Raw genomic sequence first — 21474 nt, forward strand, 5'->3', positions numbered from 1 at the left:
GCCACCCAGGTCGACTCCCTGTCGACGTCATTGGAGGGAGCTTCATTGCCGCCGCCGCCGCCGAGGGAATCGACTTCTCGACAACACCATCGAGGACATCGTTCCTCGGAGTCGAGACAGGCCCGGTTTCGGACTGTTCGGGAGCTTTTGTCCGACACCGAGGAGGAGGCCTCGTGAGGGGAGGAAGAGGATCCCAGGTATTTCTCATCCGAGGAGTCTTGTGGTCTTTCTTCTGACCCCACCCCCTCTTCTGAAAGAAAGCTTTCTCCACTGGAGAGTCTTTCTTTCTCCTCTTTTGTCTGGGAAATGTCTGTGGGCATTCGCTTCCCAGTGGATACCGAGGATGAGCCCAGGACTGAGATGCTTGAGGTCCTCGACTATCCTTCACCACCTAAAGAGTCGTCCACAGCTTCTTTGCATAAGGTTCTCAAGGAGACTTTGCTTAGGAACTGGACGAAACCCTTAACTAATCCCACCATCCCTAAGAAGATTGAGTCCCAGTATAGGGTCCATGGAGAACCTGAGTTGATGAGGACCCAGTTACCTCACGACTCTATGGTTGTGGACTCTGCCCTGAAGAGAGCTGGCAGTTCTAGAGATTTTGCCTCGCTGCCCCAGGGGCGGGAATCTAGAACTCTCGACTCCTTTGGGAGGAAGGGCTACTAGTCCTCCATGCTCGTGTCCAAGATCCAGTCGTACCAGCTCTACACGAGCATCCATATGCGCAACAATGTGAAGCAACTGACGGACCTGGTAGATAAGCTCCCTGTGGAGCAAGCCAGGCCTTTTCAGGAGGTGGACAGGCAGCTGAAGGCGTGTCGTAAATTTCTGTCCAGGGGGTGCTTATGACACTTTTGATGTTGCATCCAGGTCCGCTGCTCAAGGTATAGTGATGCGCAGACTCTCATGGCTGCGTGCCTCTGACCTGGAAAGTAGGACCCAGCAGTGGCTTGCGGATGTTCCTTGCCGGGGGGGATAACATTTTTGGCGAGAAGGTCGAGCAGGTTGTAGAACAGCTTAACCAGCGGGTCACTGCCCTCGACAATCTCTCCCACTGGGCGCCTTCAGCATCTACCTCAACTGGTAGACGTTTTTTCAGGGGCAGGAGGAGTGCTCCATATTCTTATAATAAGCGTAGGTACACTCCACCTGCCCGACAACCTTCTCAGGCTCAGCCCCAGCGCGCTTGTTCTCATCAACAGCGTGCGCCTAAACGGGCCCCTGCAGCTCCCCAGCAAAAGCAAGGGACGGGCTTTTCACTGGCTCCAGCTGAGCATAGCAGCAGTAAAGTGTCCGTGCCGGACGACTTACCAGTCGGGGGGAGGTTAACATTTTTTCACCAAAGGTGGCCTCTCATAACCTCCGACCAGTGGGTTCTTTAAATAGTCCGGTTAGGATACACCCACAATTTGGTTCTACACCTCCAAATTGCCCACCAGAAGCTCAGTCTTTCAGCTCCCAGTACAGGCAGGTACTTGCAGAGGAACTCTCCGCCCTTCTCAGTGCCAATTGTGGTCGAGCCTGTTCCACCCGGGCAAGAAGGGCTGGGATTCTATTCCAGGTACTTCCTTATGCAAAGGAAAACAGGGGGGATGCGTCCCATCCTAGACCTAAGGGCCCTGAACAAATTCCTAGTCCGAGAAAAGTTCAGGATGCTTTCCCTGGGCACCCTTCTTCCCATGATTCAGAAAGACGATTGACTATGCTCTCTGGACTTAAAGGATGCTTACATCCACATTCCGATAGTTCCAGCTCACAGGAAGTATCTTCGCTTTCGTCTCAGAACGCAACACGTCCAATATTGTGTGCTGCCTTTTGGCCTGGCCTCGGCACCCCGGGTCTTTACAAAATGCCTGGCGGTGGTCGCAGCGTCGCTACACAGAGTTGGAGTTGCATGTGTTCCCTTACCTCGACGATTGGCTGGTGAAGAGCACCTCGGAGGCAGGAGCTCTACAGTCCATGTGAAAGACTACTCGGGTTTGTTTTAAATTACCCAAAGTCCCATCTCCTTCCAGTTCCAAAGCTAGAATTCATAGGAGCTCTGCTGCACTCAACGACAGCTCAGGCCTATCTTCCCGAGACGAGGGCAGACAATCTTTTGTCTCTCGTTTCCATAGTCAGAGCGTCTCAACAGATCACGGCTCGGCAGATGTTGAGACTTCTCGGCCACATGGCCTCCACAGTCCATGTGACTCCCATGGCACGCCTTCATATGAGATCAGCTCAGTGGACCCTAGCTTTCCAGTGATACCAAGCTATCGGGAATCTAGAGGATGTGATCCGATTGTCCATCGGGTTTCGCAACTCCCTTCGGTGGTGGACCATTCGATCCAATTTGACCTTGGGATGCCCATTCCAAATTCCTCAGCCACAAAAAGTGCTGACGACGGATGCATCTCTCCTGGGGTGGGGAGCGCATGTAGATGGGCTTCACACTCAAGGACTTTGGTCCTTTCAGGAATCAGGTCTCCAGATCAATCTCCTGGAGTTGCGAGCGATCTGGAATGCTCTAAAGACTTTCAAAGATTGGCTGTCCAACCAAATTATCCAAATTCAGATGGACAACCAGGTTGCCATGTACTACGTCAACAAGCAGGGGGGCACCAGATCTCGAAACTTGTGTCAGGAAGCCGTCCAGATGTAGCTTTGAGCTCGTCGTCTAGGCATGTTTCTCCAAGCCACGTATCTGGCAGGCGTAATCAACAGTCTGGCTGACAGATTGAGCAGGATAATGCAACCTCACGAGTGGTTGCTCAACTTGCGTGTGGTGCGCAAGATCTTCCAAGCGTGGGGCACCACCTTGGTTGGATCTTTTTGCCACTCAGCTCAATCACAAGGTCCCTTAGTTCTGTTCCAGACTACAGGACCACGACAGACTAGTGTTGGATGCTTTTCTCCTTCATTGGGGGAAGGCTCTTCTGTATGCATATCCTCCCATATCTCTTGTGGGGAAGACTCTGCTGAAGCTCAGGCAAGATCGGGGAACCATGATTCTGATTGCTCCTTTCTGGCCGCATCAGATTTGGTTCCCTCTTCTTCTGGAATTATCCTCCGAAGACTCGTGGACATTGGAGTGTTTTCCAACTCTCATAACTCAGAACGAGGGGGCGCTTCGGCATCCCAACCTCCAGTCTCTGGCTTTCATGGCCTGGATGTTGAGAGCGTAGAATTCGCCTTCTTAGGTCTCTCCGAGGGTGTCTCCCGAGTCTTGCTTGCTTCCAGGAAAGATTCCACGAAGCAGTAAGGGTTCATCTTAGTGCAATCAGTGCTTACCATCAACGTGTAGAAGGTCGGCCTATCTCTGGACAGCCTTTAGTTGTTCGCGTCATGAGAGGTTTGCTTTTGTCAAAGCCCCCTGTCAAACCTCCACCAGTGTCATGGGATCTAACCGTCGTTCTCACCCAGCTGATGAAGCCTCCTTTTGAGCCACTGAATTCCTGCCATCTGAAGTACTTGACCTGGAAGGCCATTTTCTTGGTGACTGTTACTTCAGCTCGTAGAGTCAGTGGGCTTCAAGCCTTGGTAGCCCATGCTCCCTATACTAAATTTCATCACAACAGAGTAGTCCTCCGCACTCACCCTAAGTTCTTGCCGAAAGGTGGTGTCAGAGTTCCATCTGAAGCAGTCAATTGTCTTGCCAACATTTTTTTCTCCGACCTCATACCCACCCTGCTGAACGTCAGTTGCACACTTTGGACTGCAAAAGAGCATTGGCCTTCTCTCTGGAGCGAACTAGCCCATTCAGACAGTCCGCCCAAATGTTTGTATCATTTGATCCCAATAGGAGAGGAGTCTCTGTCGGGAAATGCACCATTTCTAATTGGCTAGCAGATTGCATTTCCTTCACTTATGCCCAGGTTGGGCTGATAGTGTTCTAGCCATGGCAGTGTCAGTGGCCCACTTGAAGTCAGCCACTATTGAAGAGATTTGCAAGGCTGCGACGTGGTCTTCAGTCCACACATTCACATCTCATTACTAGCAGGATAGCCGACGTGACAGTCGGTTTGGGCAGTCGGTGCTGCAGAATCTGTTTGGGACTTAGGATCCAAATCCACCCCCCTAGGCCCATTTTTGTTCTGTTCCAGGCTGCACTCTCAGTTAGTTGTTTTCTTCATAGGTCAATCCTTATGTCCTCGCCGTTGCGAGGCCCAATTGACTTTTCTTTGTTGTTTTGAGTGAGCCTGGTTGCTAGGGATTCTCTGAGGACAAGCAGGCTGCTTGTTCTCACTGATGGGTGACGTCCACGGCAGCCCCTCCAATCGGAAACTTCACTAGCAACTAGCAACTAGCAACTCCCCGATCTTGCCTTTGCTAGTCCTCGCGCGCCCATGCGCGGCCGTCTTCCCGCCCGAACCGGCTCGTGTTCGTCAGTCTTCTTTTGTTCGCGCTCGGGACGGTCGTGTTTTGCCGCCGTTTCGCGCCCCTCAAGTTGACCCTCGCGCGTCTTCGCGATTTCGCAAAAAAAAAAAAAAAAGTTTCCTTTCGCTTTTGGGGTAGGCCTTTTTTGTGGCCTCGGTACGGGTTTTTCTCGCTCCCTTATTTTTGGTGCCCTTCGTCACCATCGCGAATTTTGATTTCGCCGGCATGATTTTTCCGCCCATGTCATCGAAGTCTCCCAGTGGCTTCAAGAAGTGCACCCAGTGCGCCTAGGTAATCTCGCTCACTGATAGGCACGCGTCGTGTCTTCAGTGTCTGGGGGCTGGGCACCGCCCGCAGGCCTGCAGTCTTTGTGCTCTTTTACAGAAGAAGACTCAGGTAGCGAGATTGGCCCAGTGGAACGTGTTGTTCTCGGGCTCTTCGTCGACAACAGCACCGGAGGCATCGAGTGCATCGACGTCGACAGCATCAAGACCTTCGACCTCGGCATCGACTGCATCGACGGCATCGAGGTATCGACCCTTTGCATCGTCGGTACTGAGACATCGGAAAGGCTGTGTCGGCGTCGGTGGTACCGGGACCTCCGCTGTTGCTGATGTCGTCGGACGGTGGTGCTTCGACTGGAGTGCAGGTGAGGGCTGTCCATTCCCCTGCTGGTGGTGGTGAGCCTTTGGGTGGGTCTCCTCCTACCCTGAGGGCTCCTGCGGTACAGTCCCCGGGGGACCGACCTGCTTCGGCCTCGGCCCCGAGGAAGAGACGGCTGGATTCTACGTCCTCCTCGTCGGTACCGGGAAGCTCCGGTGACGTGCTTCGTTTGAAAAAATCAAAGAAGCATCGACACCAGTCACCTTCCCGCATCGGTACCGAGAGCTCTGGGTCGTCGAGGGAGTCGGCACCCAGTAGGCATCGGCACCGGGAGGACCGCTCACCCTCTGTTCAGGAGGTATCGATGCGCTCCACCTTGGACAGCCCGGAACAGCCTCCACGCCCGGAACAGACTCTGACCTCGACGCCTGCATCGGCTTCCATGTCTTTCTCCACAGCCGCTCTGCACGAGAGTCTCCGGGCCATTCTCCCGGAGATCCTGGGAGAGCTGTTGCGCCCTTCCCCTCCGGTACCGGGGGTGATTGCGCCACCGGTACCATCGAGTGAGGCGCTGGCTGGCCCCTTGCCCGGGGTGAGGTCTCCGACATCTGGTACCAACTGCGGCCACCTCCCAGGAAGGCTCCCCGACGACGTCGGCGGAGGGAGCTTCGCCGGTGCTGGCGAGGGAGTCTACCTCTCGACGCTCCCACCGTAGCCGTGTTTCCACGGAGTCGAATCGGGCACGGCTTCAGACACAGGTTCATGAACTTGTGTCTGATACCGATGGTGAGGCCTTGTGGGAGGAGGAGGAGGACATCCGATATTTCTCTGACGAGGAGTCTGATGGCCTTCCTTCTGATCCCACTCCCTCCCCTGAAAGGCAGCTTTCTCCTCCCAAGAGTCTGTCTTTTGCGGCCTTTGTCCGGGAGATGTCTACAGCCATCCCCTTCCCGGTGGTCGTGGAGGATGAGCCCAGAGCTGAAATGTTTGAGCTCTTGGACTATCCTTCTCCACCTAAGGAAGCGTCCACAGTACCCATGCATCATGTCCTAAAAAAGACATTGCTGGCGAACTGGACCAAGCCTTTAACTAATCCCCACATTCCCAAGAAGATCGAGTCCCAGTACCGGATCCATGGGGACCCAGAGCTGATGTGCACTCAGTTGCCTCACGACTCTGGTGTGGTGGATCTGGCCCTAAAGAAGGCTAAGAGTTCTAGGGAGCATGCTTCGGCGCCCCCGGGCAAAGACTCTAGAACCTTAGACTCCTTTGGGAGGAAGGCCTACAATTCTTCTATGCTCGTGGCCAAGATTCAGTCCTACCAGCTCTACACGAGCATCCATATGCGGAACAATGTGCGGCAGTTGGCGGGCTTGGTGGACAAGCTCCCTCCTGAGCAAGCCAAGCCATTTCAGGAGGTGGTCAGGCAGCTGAAGGCGTGCAGAAAATTCCTGGCCAGAGGGGTATATGATACTTTTGATGTTGCGTCCAGGGCTGCTGCTCAAGGTGTGGTGATGCGCAGACTCTCATGGCTGCGTGCCTCCGACCTGGAGAATAGGATCCAGCAACGGATTGCGGACTCGCCTTGCCGAGCGGACAACATTTTTGGAGAGAACAGCTCCACCAGCGGGATACCGCTTTCGACAAGTTCTCCCGCCGGCAGCCTTCAGCATCTACCTCCTCAGGTAGACGTTTTTATGGGGGAAGGAAGACTGTTCCCTACTCTTCTGGCAAGCGTAGGTACAATCCTCCTTCTCGACAGCCTGCAGCCCAGGCTAAGCCCAGCGCGCTCGCTCTCGTCAGCAGCTGTGCGCCTCAGCAAGGCCCCACAGCTCCCCAGCAAAAGCAGGGGGCGAGCTTTTGACTGGCTCCAGCAGAGCATAGCCGACATCAACGTGTCAGTGCCGGGCGATCTGCCGGTCGGGGGGAGGTTGAAAGTTTTTCACCAAAGGTGGCCTCTTGTAACCTCCGACCGTTGGGTTCTTCAAATAGTCCGGCAAGGATACACCCTCAATTTGGCCTCAAAACCTCCAAATTGCCCACCGGGAGCTCAGTCCTACAGCTTCCAGCACAAGCAGGTACTTGCAGAGGAACTCTCCGCCCTTCTCAGCGCCAATGCGGTCGAGCCCGTGCCATCCGGGCAAGAAGGGCTGGGATTCTATTCCAGGTACTTCCTTGTGGAAAGAAAACAGGGGGGATGCGTCCCATCCTAGACCTAAGGGCCCTGAACAAACATCTGGTCAAGGAAAAGTTCAGGATGCTTTCCCTGGGCACCCTTCTTCCCATGGATTCAGGAAAACGATTGGCTATGCTCTCTGGACTTGAAGGACGCTACACGCACATCCCGATTACTGCCAGCTCACAGGCAGTATCTGTGATTTCAGCTGGGCACACGTCACTTCCAGTACTGTGTGCTACCCTTGGGCTCGCCTCTGCGCCCCAGAGTGTTCACGAAGTGCCTGGCTTGTAGTAGCAGTGGCGCTTCGAGGGTGGGAGTGCACGTGTTCCCATATCTCGACGATTGGCTGGTGAAGAACACATCCAAGGCAGGAGCTCTACAGTCCATGCAGATGACTATTCGCCTCCTGGAGCTACTGGGTGTTGTGATAAATTATCGAAAAGTCCCACCTTCTCCCAGTGCAAAGACTTGAATTTATAGGAGCTCTGCGGGATTCTTGGACGGCTCGTGCCTATCTCCCAGAGACAAGAGCTAACAACTTGTTGTCCCTTGTCTCTCGGGTGCGAGCGTCCCAGCAGATCACAGCTCGGCAGATGTTGAGATTGCTGGGCCACATGGCCTCCACAGTTCATGTGACTCCCATGGCCCGCCTTCACATGCGATCTGCTCAATGGACCCTAGCTTCCCAGTGGTTTCAAGCTGCTGGGGATCTAGAAGACGTGATCCACCTGTCCACGAGTTTCTCAAATCCCTGTGTTGGTGGACGATTTGGTCCAATTTGACTCTGGGACACCCTTTCCAAATTCCTCAGCCGCAAAAAAGTGCTGACTACGGATGCGTGTCTCCTAGGGTGGGAGCTCATGTCGATGGGCTTCACACCCAGGGAAGCTGGTCCCTCCAGGAACGCGATCTGCAGATCAATCTCCTGGAGTTACGAGCGGTCTGGAACGCTCTGAAGGCTTTCAGAGATCGGCTGTCCCACCAAATTATCCAAATTCAGACAGGCAACCAGGTTGCCATGTATTACATCAACAAGCAGGGGGGCACCAGATCTCGCCCCCTGTGTCAGGAAGCCGTCAGCATGTGGCTCTGGGCTCGCCGTTATGGCATGTGGCTCCAAGCCACATATCTGGCAGCGGTAAACAACAGTCTGGCCGACAGGTTGAGCAGGATTATGCAACCTCACGAGTGGTTTGCTCAACTCCCAGAGTGGTGCGCCACATCTTCCAGGTGTGGGGCACCCCTTTGGTAGATCTCTTTGCATCTCGAGCCAACCACAAGGTCCCTCAGTTCTGTCCAGACTTCAGGCCCACGGCCAGACTGGCATCGGATGCCTTCCTACTGGATTGGGGGGAAGGCCTGCTGTATGCTTACCCTCCCATACCTCTGGTGGGGAAGACTTTTTGAAACTCAAGCAAGACCGAGGCACCATGATTCTGATTGCTCCGTTTTGGCGCATCAGATCTGGTTCCTCTTCTCTGGAGTTGTCCTCCGAAGAACCGTGGAGATTGGAGTGTTTTTTCCGACCCTCATCACACAGGACGAAGGGGCGCTTCTGCATCCCAACCACCGGTCTCTGGCTCTCACGGCCTGGATGTTGAGGAGAGTAGACTTTGCCTCTTTGGGTCTGTCAGAGGGTGTCTCCCATATCTTGCTTGCTTCCAGGAAAGATTCCACTAAGAGGAGTTACTTCTTTTTATGGGAGGCGGTTTGCCGTCTGGTGTGACAGCAAGGCCTTAGATCCTCGCTCTTGTCCTACACAGACCCTGCTTGACTACCTTCTGCACTTGTCTGAGTCTGGTCTCAAGACCAACTCAGTAAGGGTTCACCTTAGCGCAATCAGTGCATACCATTACCGTGTGGAAGGTAAGCCGATCTCAAGACAGCCTTTAGTGTTCGCTTCATGAGAGGTTTGCTTTTCTCAAAGCACCCCCGTCAAACCTCCTACAGTGTCATGGGATCTCAATGTCGTTCTTCACCCAGCTGCTGAAACCTCCTTTTGAGCCACTGAACTCCTGCCACTGAAGTACTTGCTCTGGAATGTCATTTCTTGGTGGCAGTTACTTCAGCTCGTAGAGTCAGTGAGCTTCAGGCCCTGGTAGCCAGGCCCCTTACACCAGATTTCATCATAATAGAGTAGTCCTCCGCACTCACCCTAAGTTCTTGCGAAGGTAGTGTCGGAGTCCATCTGAACCAGTCAAATTGTCTTGCCAACATTCTTTCCCTGTCCTCATTCTGCCCTGCCTGAACGTCAACTGCACACATGGACTGCAAAAGAGCATTGGCCTTCTATCTGGGCGTGGACACAGCCCAACGGACAGTCGCCCCAATTGTTGTTTCTTTTGATCCCAACAGGAGGGGAGTGGCTGTGGGGAAACGCACCATATCCAATTGGCTAGCAGATTGCATTTCCTTCACTTACGCCCAGGCTGGCTGGCTCTGAGGGTCATGTCACGGCTCACAATGTCAGAGCCATGGCTGCGTCAGTGGCCCACTTGAAGTCAGCCACTATTGAAGAGATCTGCAAAGCTGCGACGTGGTCATCTGTCCACACATTCACATCTCATTACTGCCTGCAGCAGGATACGCGACGCGACAGTCGGTTCGGGCAATCAGTGCTTCAGAATCTGTTCGGGGTTTAGAATCCAACTCCACCCCCCTAGGCCCATGTTTTATTCTGTTCCAGGCTACACTGTTAGTTGGATAAGTTGTTAGGTCAATCTCAGTTATGTCCTCGCCGTTGCGAGGCCCAATTGACCATGTTTGTTGTTTTGAGTGAGCCTGGGGGCTAGGGATACCCCATCAGTGAGAACAAGCAGCCTGCTTGTCCTCGGAGAAAGCGAATGCTACATACCTGTAGAAGGTATTCTCCGAGGACAGCAGGCTGATTGTTCTCACAAACCCGCCCGCCTCCCCTTTGGAGTTGTGTCTTCCCTTGTCTTTGTCTTGCTACATACGGGACTGACTAACACGAGCCGGTTCTGGCGGGAAGACGGCTGCGCATGCGCGGTGCGCATGGGCGCGCGAGGACTAGCAAAGGCCTTTGCTAGTGAAGTTTCCGATTGGAGGGGCTGCCGTGGACGTCACCCATCAGTGAGAACAATCAGCCTGCTGTCCTCGGAGAATACCTTCTACAGGTATGTAGCATTCGCTTACCCCATCAGTGAAAACAAGCAGCCTGCTTGTCCTCGTAGAAAGCGAAGATACATACCCGTAGCAGGTATTCTCCGAGGACAGCAGGCTGATTGTTCTCACAAACCCGCCCTCCTCCCCTTTGGAGGTGTTCCTTCTTTTCATCTTTGCTTTTTGATCTAACTGATGTCCCCGCACGATGGGCGGGAAGATGGCCGCGCATGCGAGGTCTGCGCAACCGAAGGCTCTAGCAAACATTTGTTGCTAGGAAGATTTCCGGACCTCAGGGCTGCTGTGGATGTCACCCATCAGTGAGAACAATCAGCCTGCTGTCTTCGGAGAATACCTGCTACAGGTATGTATCTTCGCTTTACTGTATTTACCATTAACTTTTTCTTTGATTCATGTACAATTTCTCATTCGTAATAGATTTTCTAAATGTTGAACATCCATAGCTATCCCAAGTTTATGATATTGTATTGTATAATTGGATTCTTACAACAAATTACTTTCTTATGCATTATTCTTATGCATCCTATACTGTTTATTGTAAGACACATTGAACTCAGCAGACTTGTTTGGGATAATGTGGGATATAAATGTCACAAATAAATACATTGAATGTTATGCTTTTTGGTTTTATAAGTGTTAACTGTAACCTGCTTAGGTGAGCTGGATAAGCAGGATATCAGTTAAATAAACTGAATATTAGGGAATCCATGCTGACTGGCGGTGCCATCCGGTTAGCAGTGATATTCAGAGCATTCAGTGGTTAGCTAACCGAATAAAAGTTAAGACTTCCTTTTTGCTGTTCTTTGTTTGTTGTCCAGTAAGCAATATGAATATTGCTGCTAACTAGTTAACTTTCGTCATTGTTCAAGGACTGTCCCCGCAGTATTCATAAAATGCCAAGGTGGTCGAAGGGAATATTCGGTGTCACTATCCAGCTAGTGTTGCTGAATATGTTGCTCACTGGCACTTTTGAACATCTGTCCCATGGTTTATTTTGATTTAAAAGTTCATTTTAAAGAACATAGATTTTATAGAATGGAGAAAAATCTATTGGGAATTTAGAGCAGTATAATGCACATAATACTTTTCTACTTAGTGAGAGAACTTGTTACAAATGCTTGATCAATGTCTGATAAGTTTTCGGTCCACTGACAACAGCTGTCTTGAGTTTCTGCAGTTCAGCAGAAATTGATGCCCCATTTTATGGTGGGTATCGAACCCGGCACGCCAGCATCGCCCCTCTACTCTGCGTGCTCCTTCTCCCTGCCCTTCACTGCTGCAGTGAAAACAGTGCTGCTTCTAATCTAGCCCAAGTCATCTCTCTGTAACAGGAAGTTCTGAGGTGGAACTTCCTGTTATAGAGAGAGAGGCTTCAGGCCCGGGTGAGTAGCAGCATTGTTTTCACTGCAGGATGAGAGGCAGGGAGAAGGAGCACACAGAGGGAGAGTAGGGCTGCTGGAGGACTTAAAGGACTGAACTTTAAATATAAAATCCCCAGCAGATGAGGGTTGGGCACGGGTGAGCAGGAACCCTCCCTAGTCCCAGATGTACCTAGTATAAGAGGTTTGGGGAAGCTAACCCTCCCCAGCTGCAAGCGCACCCACACCCACCTCCTACAAGTTAAAAAATCTGGCAGCAGCCCACCAATCATCAAATTAGGGGATCTGAGAGGATCTTCTCTCTCTCTGCAGTGGTTCCCTCCTCCTCAACTCTCACCTCAGCACAGACATTTTCCCAGGCTTCTGATATATCTCTTCCTCTCTTCATGGCTGCCGGTAGTGGTAGTGACACTGCAGTGATTACAGCAAGCTGCCTCGGAGCCTCAACCTTCTCTGTGACTCATCCCACCTCCTCTGATGCAAATTCCTGTTCTGCATGGGTGGGTGTGTCACAGCTTTGCAGAGAAGGCCAAGATTCAAAGCAGCCTGTTGTAATCATTGCTTTGTCATTACTGCTACCGGCAGCGATCAAGTGAAGTGAGAGGGATTGTCTGATCACAGGGAGAGAGATTGTCTGATCACAGGGAGGGAAAGGGAGAATTGCTGGAATTGCACTGGAGGGAAAGGGAGAAATGGGACGTGATATACCACCTTTCTGTGGTATTTTGCAACTACATTCAAAGCGGTTTACATATATACAGGTACTTATTTTGCACCTGGGGCAATGGAGGCTTAAGTGACTTGCCCACAGTCACAAGGAGCTGCAGTGGGAATCGAACCCAGTTCCCAAGGATCAAAGTCCGCTGCACTAACCACTAGGCTACTCCTCCACGGGAAGGAGAGATGCTGGACCTGCGGCATGGAGAGAGAGAGTTGCTTCTCTAGACTGGGGGAGGAAGGAAGCGATAGGATGGGCAGACTGGCAAGAAGTGGTGCCGGATCCAGGAGGGGGAGGAGTATACATGTGGACAAGGTGGGAGAAGGGAGGGAGATAGAGAGAGACTGGACTTGGGGGAACAGAAGAGCCATTGGTACCCAGGAGGGAGAGAAACTAGACCATGAAGTGCTGGTGGGAATTCAGAGGAAGAGATACTGGCACCAGGATAGGGAGTACAGGAGGAAGGAGACATGTTGGGCATGGATGGGAACTTCGAATAGGGACAATGCTGGACATGGAGGGGGTGGGGGGGGACTCACAGGGGCAATCCTGATTACAGGGGGAAAGATAGAGACACGGGGGAAATGTAGGATTGGCCAAAGTAGGAACACAGAGAGAGGAAATGCTAAATATAGGGGAGGATAGAGACACTGAGAAGGCAGATTCTGAATTGAAGAAAGGGATATAGGCAAGGACTCAGAGGGGAGATGTCTGGACAAGATGGATAGGGACCACAAAGAAAAGATGGATGTGGAATAAGGAGAAAGAGAAATGTCAAATGGACAGGAAAAAACCCGAGAAAAGCGGACAAGAGACACTGGGACCAAAGCGAATAGAAAAATAAAATGCTCAGACAACAAGGTAGGAAAAAATATTTTATTTTGAATTTACTAATTAGAATGTTAGCTGTGGGAAATTTGTATCTCTGATCATTTGCATTTAAGTTTCTTGTTCTCTAGTATTTCTGTATTCAGAGTCTGACCTTGAGGTTTCCAGTTTATTTTTTTGCCTTCATATTTCTATTAATGATCTGGGGTCCCTTGTTTTATATTTCTTGAGGGGTCTGTGTGTTTTGCATGTGTGACAAAAGGTGTAGTATTCTGTTAGCATTGTAATTTCTATATAGAGATGTGTAGCATCCTGTTCTTGGTGTGTGGTGTTGGAGAACGGGGAGGTCAAATTTTGTCTGTACATGGGTTTTCTAGTTCCTTTATCTTGTATCAGTTGAGGATCTATCCATGCCTGCATATGGACTGAGGTGAGGATTGTGCTAGCATGTAGTGTCTGTGTAGGAATGTATAACAGTCCAATTTGTTCTAGGTTCCCAAGAGTAGATATATTGGAGCACTAGGACCCAGTGTAATATTTGTATCTTTGTCTTTTCATAGGTGGGTTAGGGCTGTCATGGTTTGTTTGTATTGATTTTGAGTGTATTTTGCAGGGTTTGGGGTTATTTTGTAAAGTGTTTGGACTGACTTATTTGAAAGCCAACTCTTTGCACCCAAAATAAAAATGCTCAAGACTGGGTCTCCATATCCTGTAGTCACCACACAAACAATAAAAACCATCTGCTTTAAACAGTGTTGATAGTGAAATGAGTGTGTTTTGCTTCTGAGGTGATATTCAGAATCTGAATATTTTTTGTATGATGTGTTATAAGGAGGATATCTCCATTGTTGAGGTATATAGCATCTCTGGAAGGGGAGCTCAACTCTGGCAGCAAAAAAAAAAAAAAAAGGTTTGTAGGAGAGAACCCCTGTTTGTCTTCTTAGGTTCCAGCTCACAAACATTTATGTGTGCATGAATAGATAAAAATATAGTCAGGATCCCATTCTGAATTCAAACACCCACACCTCAGCCTTCACTGCCCTCCCTGACTCCCAGGCCAGCGAGATGGGGGCTTTTTCTTTTGTGTTGGCGAACCCAACATGCCTGGTTTTGGGCACATTTCTGTTTTGGCAGAAAATGAAGGTATAGTTTCGGTGGCAGTTTCGGTTATGGCTGAAACCAAATACAACAGTTTGATTGGCCTCTAATAGGTAAAAGCAAATATATTATTTAACAGTGTTTTCTGAAATAAAACATAGTTTGGCATATGTAAAGTAAGGGATAATAAAACATGTATAGATTCTGATGTAATTGCACCCCTTGCATTCCTGTTTCACTATGACGTGCATGTTTGAAAGCTGGCTGACATATTTTCTGCTCTCCTTGCTCCTGCGCTTGCACTTGATATGTGGAGGAAGTTAATGATCGAACCCCTGCAGGACACACTTATTCGTATGCTTCTGCGAGAAATCAAAAAGTAAGTTGCTGGCCAATTTTAGTCTCATTTTTGACTTGATAGGTAAGTAAATTTCACTATTGGTTGTTTAGTTTACTTGAAGAACATTCAAGAAACCCATGCAATCAAAATGCAAGATGATGGTTTAATAAAATGGGATTAAACAAGGAACAAAATGTGCATTAGAAACTGCTTTGTATGTGCACTGATACAGTTGCTCCTCACTGAAGAGGATGTTACAGATGTAGATATGGAAAAGAGCATAATGCACCATTTTAGGTTTTAGTTGTGCAGTTCTCTTGGTAAGAGGTGGGATTTATTAGATTCAAACATGCCAAACTGTATGCATTCTACCAATCAGAGATGAAAGAATGATTCTGTTAGATCAGCTGGCTCTAGATTTACCCCACAGGATTGGTCCAGCCTTGATCTTGCTATATTATCTGCAGCCTATCTTTTCTTAAGAAATTCAGTTGGGAAATAAGAACTACCTTGCCGATATTCAAAATGAGTTAACCAGCCGCAAACGGCTGCCAACCGGTTAACTTGCTTGGTTGTGGCTATCCAATCATTTTCAGCTGCTTTTAACTAGTCATCGCTGAAAATTACCGGTTAGCACTGAACTTAAAGCTGGCTATGTTGGGGGTGTTCTAGGGACGGAATCCAGTTAGGTCCCGATCGACCTAACCATTCAGATTTAGTGCATAAATAGGACCGCACAAATAGCTGTCTTTATATGCTAACCCATGGCCGGTTAAGTCTGAATATTAGCTTAACTGGTCATGCGCTAACCGTCTTGAATATCCGGTTTTAATGCTGATGATGAACAAAAACAAACGCTGTCTGCTGCCGGCTGAATATCAGCTGATATAAGTCTTTGCTGTCAGTTAGGTAAATCTAGGACTGGATCAAGCTTATTGAGCAAATCCAGAGCTAGATATTGTCATTCCTCACAGTAATCTTATGAAATACTGTAGCTGAGGACATAACTTGAACATGATCTATTGTACTTACCTTTTACTGCAAGAGTTTGCATCTCCATTTTCAGATGCCTGTATGGTCTCCCCCGTTCTCTCCCCAAGCGCAGAGCGGTGGAGGTCACCCTAGCTCGTTTTATCCAGTTACGGGCCATGGAGGAGGTCCTACCTGCAGAATGGATTGGGATTGCTACTCTATCTATGTTATGGTCCCCAAGGGGGGAGGGCCTTCTGCCCCATTTTAGGCCTCAATGGGGAGGGAGGGTCACAGGCTTGTGGGTGTCCCATTTCCACATGGAGGCTCCTCCACTCAGTGATCATTTTGGTCTGCCTGGGGGAGTTTCTCTCTTCTCTGGATCTGGCTGAGGCCTACTTTCATATCCTCATTCACCTAGAACACAGGCAGTTCTGCATGATGGATTGTCACTTTCGGTTCCAGATCCTTCCATTTGGCCAAGCCATCGCACCTCAGACTTTTTTCAAGTTCATGGGTGTAGTCGCTGCCTTCCTCTACAAGGAGAGGGTGTGGGTGCATCCCACCCATTTAGATGATTGGCTGAGTCGAGTCGATTCTGCGTGGCGATATCCCATGTATTCAGCTGCTAGAGAGATAAGGCTCAGTGATCAACTACAAGAGCTGCCTTGAGCCAACCCAGGACCTGCAGTACCTGGGAGATGTCTTTGACACGCCTGGAATGAGTCTGATTCCCGGTGTAGCCTCCTAGCTACAATTGCCAAAGCAGGCTTTTTGTGCCCATGCAGCCCCAGGGCTTGGGATTACCTCCAATTGCTAAGGTTGGAGGTGATTCTTTGGGGCTGGGCTTATATACATCTTCTCCAGAAAGTACTGCTGACCACCTGGAAGCCTCAAGTTCCAGGACTTTGGTATATGTTCCATTCTGGTTGCCATATCAAGAAAAGATACAGCGGAATTAGAAAAGGTTTAAAGAAGAGTGACCAAAATGATAAAGGGGATGGAATTCCTCCCATATGAGGAAAGTCTAAAGAATTAGGGCTCTTCAGCTTGGAAAGAGACGGCTGAGGGGGGATATGATTGAGGTCTACAAAATCCTGAGTGGTGTAGAATGGGTAAAAGTGAATCGATTTTTCACTCTTTCAAAAAGCAAAAAGACCAGGGGACACTCAGTGAAATTACATGAAAATACTTTTAAAACAAATAGGAGGAAATATTTTTTCAGTCTAAAAATAGTTAACCTGTGGAACTCATTGCCGGAAGATGTGGTAACAGTGTTTAGTGTATCTGGGTTTAAAACAGGTTCCTGGAGGAAAATTCTATAGTATGCTGTTGAGATGGACATGAGGGAAGCCACTGCTTGCTCCGGGATTGGTAGCATGGCATGTTGCTACTAATTTGGTTTTCTGCAAGGAACTTGTGACCTGGATTGACCATTGTTGGATACTGGACTGGATGGACCCAGTATGGTTATTCTTATGTTCTTATAACTGAGAAACTGCAAAGTCTTGAGATCTCTTTGTTTTTTGATTGAAAAAATATTACAGAAAATTTGACATACATCCCTTACAAACATGATCTAACAGAAATCAACAATGAAATCAAATTCAGCTCTAACACCATGAACTCATGAGTGAATGCATTTCAACTAAAACTCAACACAGAAAAAACACACTGTCTCATCCTCTCATCCCAATACAACACGAACAAACCCACTAACATAAGCACCCCAGACTACACCCTTCCTGTTTCAGACGGCCTGAAAATTCTTGGAGTCACAATAGACCGAAACCTCACGCTAGAAAGCCAAGCGAAATCTGTCACAAAGAAAATGTTCCACTCAGTGTGGAAACTCAAACGTATAAAACCTTTCTTCCCAAGGGAAATATTTCACAACTTGGTAGAATCAATGGTACTGAGCCACCTAGACTACTATAATGGAATCTATGCGGGATGCAAAGAAATAATCATAAAGAAACTCAAACTGCTCAAACAGCGCAGCCAGGCTTATATTTGGTAAAACGAGATTTGAAAGCGCCAAATCCCTACGAGAAAAACTGCATTGGCTCCCAATCAAAGAACGTATTGCATTCAAAATCTGCACTCTGGTTCATAAAATCATCTACGGCAAAGCCCTGGGATACAACTAGAAACACAACAAGATCAAACACGCTCATACCTAAACCTTCACCACCCAAGCTGCAAAGGACTCAAATACAAATCTACCTATGCATCCAGCTTCTCCTATATAAGCACGCAACTTTGGAACGCACTACCAAACGCCACAAAAACAACGTATGACCTACCAAACTTCTGGAAATCATTAAGACTATCTTGTTAAAAAAAGCATACCCTAATGATCCAACTTAAATGCCTGAATCCTGCAACACAACGATACTAATACCTGAACTGGACATAACTTAACGCTTCCTCCTTTCTGTTCCCTTATGTGTCTGTCACACATGCACCTTATTATACCATAATATCACTCTGTATTTGTCATACCGGAAAGGCGATTGCCTCACGGTACTATGTAAGTCACATTGAGCCTGCAAATAGGTGGGAAAATGTGGGATACAAATGCAACAAATAAATATTCATTTTAAACTTGTGATTTACCTCTGATATAGTCTGTCTGTGAAGGATGTTGGGCTTTATATGATCACAATTAAAGCTTTTAAAACTCAGAGATATCTCTTGTTTTTAGTGCACACGTTTTTTTTCTTCTAAATTAACTGGATATCTATCGAGGTACCGTTGCTGAATATTGCCAGTACCCAGGTAGCTCCAGCTTCACTCTAGCTCTCCCCCAGTACAACTGAATAGTGTTGCGTGATGTGCTTGGTGAGTCGGAGTTCTCTGAGTTAGGGATATTCCTTTCCAGATAACAACTTTTTGAAAATCAACCCAACCTGTTTCCAGTTTTGAGTACTAGTTGCAGTGTTGCCCCTTCCCTTATGGCTTGCAACACCATTTGCCTGCATAAAGCTCCTCAAAAAAACATCCAGAATCTCTACTTTAGGTTGTGCAGATGAGATATTCCAGTTCACAACCAGTAGGCTGAAACAGAAACATAGAAAAAGAAGGCAGATAGAGACCATTTGGCCTATCCAGTATGCCCATCCATACCATCTACGATTCCTTCCTCTCCCTTAGAGGTCTTATATACTTGGCCCAGCTTTTGAATTGTACACATTCACACTAGTAACAGCTCCTCCCATTTCATTTCCAACTTTTGGATATCTTTTCATGTCAAGGCAGTCCACAGTGCTTCCTCCTTTCCCTATACTCCCTGCATTTCAGTCGTTCTAATATCATTCTTGACGTAAAGTACTTCTCTCTTTTTGGCCATCCATAGCCTTCCGGAGCAGATTATAGTCAGTTATAGCTGTATCCCATTCATAGGACTTATTGAACCGTAGAAACAGAGAAAATTGTAGACAGATAGATAGACTATATGGCCTGTCCAGTCTGCCCATCCATGCTATCTACTCTCCCTATCACCCTTTTAGAGAGATACTTGTTCCAAGCTCTCTTGAATTAAGATCTGTTTTCGTCTCCACCACGTCCACCAGAAGGCTGTTAGATGAATTCACCACCCTTTCTGATAAGTATTTCCTCAGGTAACTTCTGAATCTGTCCCCTTTCATCTCCATCCTATACTCCCTTTCATTCCAGAGCTTCCTTTCAATTACATAGTAACATAGTAGATGATGGCAGAAAAAGACCTGCATGGTCCATCCAGTCTGCCCAAGACAAACTCATATGTGTATACCTTACCTTGAATTGAATTTGTACCTGTCCTTTTCAGGGCACAGACCATATAAGTCTGCCCAGCAGTATTTCCCGCATCCCAACCACCAGTCCCGCCTCCCATCACCGGCTCTGGTACAGACCGTATAAGTCTGCCCTCCCCTATCCTTGCTTCCCAACCACCACCCCCTCTTCCCCCACCTGCTCCGCCACCCAATTTCAGCTAAGCTTCTGAGGATCCATTCCTTCTGCACAGGATTCCTCTATGCATATCCCATGCATGTTTTGAAAGAGACTCACCTCCTGTGCATTTATGCTGCATAGGAATTTAAATGTCTCTATCATATCTCCTTTCGCTCACCTTTCTTCCAAAGAATACATATTGAGATCTTTAAGTCTGTCCCCATATGCTTTATGATGAAGACCCCTGACCATTTTAGTAGCCACCCTCTGGACTGACTCCATCCTGTTTATATCTTTTTGAAAGTGCAATCTCCAGAATTGTACACAATATTCTAAATGAGATCTTACCAGGGGAATCATCACCTCCTTTTCCCCACTGGTCATTTCTCTCCCTATGCACCCAAGAATCTTTTCGACTTTCGCCGTCACCTTTTCTACCTTTTTTACCACCTTAAGATCATCACATATAATTACACCCAAGTGCCACTCCTCTTTCAGGCACAAAAATTCTTCAGCCCCTAAACTGTACCATTCCCTCAGGGTTTTGCAGCCCAAATGCTTGACTGCACATTTTTAGCATTAAATCTAAGCTGCCAAATTCCAAACCATTTCTCTAGCTTTTCTAAGTCCTTCCTCATGTGATCCACAGCTTAAGGGGTGTCTACCCTGTTGTAGATTTTGATATCATCCACATAGAGGCAAACCTTACCAGACAGCCCTTCAGCAATATTGCTTACAAAAATATTAAAAAGAAACTGGCCCGTAAATGGAACCTTGTGGCACACCACTAGTAACATTCTTTCTTCAGAATGAGCTCCATATACCTCTACCTTCTGTCGCCTTCCACTCAACCAGTTCCTAACCCAGTCAGTCATTTTAGGGCCATACTAAGGGAACTCAGTTTATTCATTAGTCATCAAAGCAGAACTGTGCTAAAATCTAAATATACCACATTTAGCGCTTTTCCTCGATCTAACTCTCTGGTCACCTAGTCAAAGAAATTAATCAGATTTGTCTGACAAGATCTGCCTCTAGTGAAACCATGTTGCCTCGGGTCCTGTAATATATTGGATTCCAAAAACTTTACTTTTCTCTGTTTTAAAAGCATTTCCATTAATTTACTTACCACAAAAGTCAGACTTACCGGCCTGTAGTACTCAACCTCTTCCTTACTTCCACTTTTATGGAACCACTCCTGACTGTAGAGAAGCATTGAAAAGGTCAGCTAGCAGAGCCACTAGAACTTCTCTAAATTCCTCCAGTACCCTTGGATGTATGTCATCCAGCCCCATCGCTTTGTCCCCTTTTAGTTTAGCCAGTTCCTCACGAACACAGTCCTCTGAAAATCATTCAGGGACTACCACTCCTCTGTTCCTGTTTCTGTTTGTCTTCTGTGGTCCTGTTCCCGGCCCTTCAGCTATGAACAGAGAACAGAAATATTTGTTAAGGAATTCTGCCTTAGCTTTACCAGCTTCTAACATATTCCTCCCCTTCACCTTTGAGTCTCACAATGCCACTTTTGCACTTCCTCCTATCACTAACATATCTAAAAAATGTCTTATCCCCCCCATTTTACCGAATTGGCTATTTTTCTTCTATTTGCATGTTTGCTTTACTGACTACCAGCATCGCTTAGCTTTTCTAGATATTGTCACCTGTCTTTCTCTTTTTGTGATCTCGTGTAGTTTATAAAGGCTAACCTGTTTTTCCATAGCTTTTCAGCTACTACTTTTGAGAACCAGAGCACCTTCTTTTTCTCTTACTTTTATTTTCTTTCCTTACAAAGATGTTTGTTACTCTTAAAATAGCTCCTTTCAGTTTTGCGATTTCTTTCCAACTTCTTCCAGATGTTCCCATCCAGACAGGAATTCATTGCGGTAATCCCCCATCTGAATAAAGTTTTCTTTTTTTGAAGTCTAGA

General features: G+C 48.0%; 1 protein-coding gene across 1 annotated transcript in view; it reads left to right on the forward strand.

Annotated features, from left to right (window-relative positions):
• The window catches only part of CUL2 (cullin 2), a 419462-nt gene that overhangs the window by 184857 nt on the left and 213131 nt on the right, over positions 1-21474 (forward strand). The window contains exon 8 of the mRNA XM_030199038.1: positions 14605-14687. Coding sequence (XP_030054898.1) covers positions 14605-14687 — 83 coding nt within the window. The remainder of the gene's footprint in view (positions 1-14604; positions 14688-21474) is intronic.

This window comes from Microcaecilia unicolor, chromosome 1 (assembly GCF_901765095.1).
Source record: "Microcaecilia unicolor chromosome 1, aMicUni1.1, whole genome shotgun sequence".
Classification (NCBI taxonomy): Eukaryota; Metazoa; Chordata; class Amphibia; order Gymnophiona; family Siphonopidae; genus Microcaecilia; species Microcaecilia unicolor.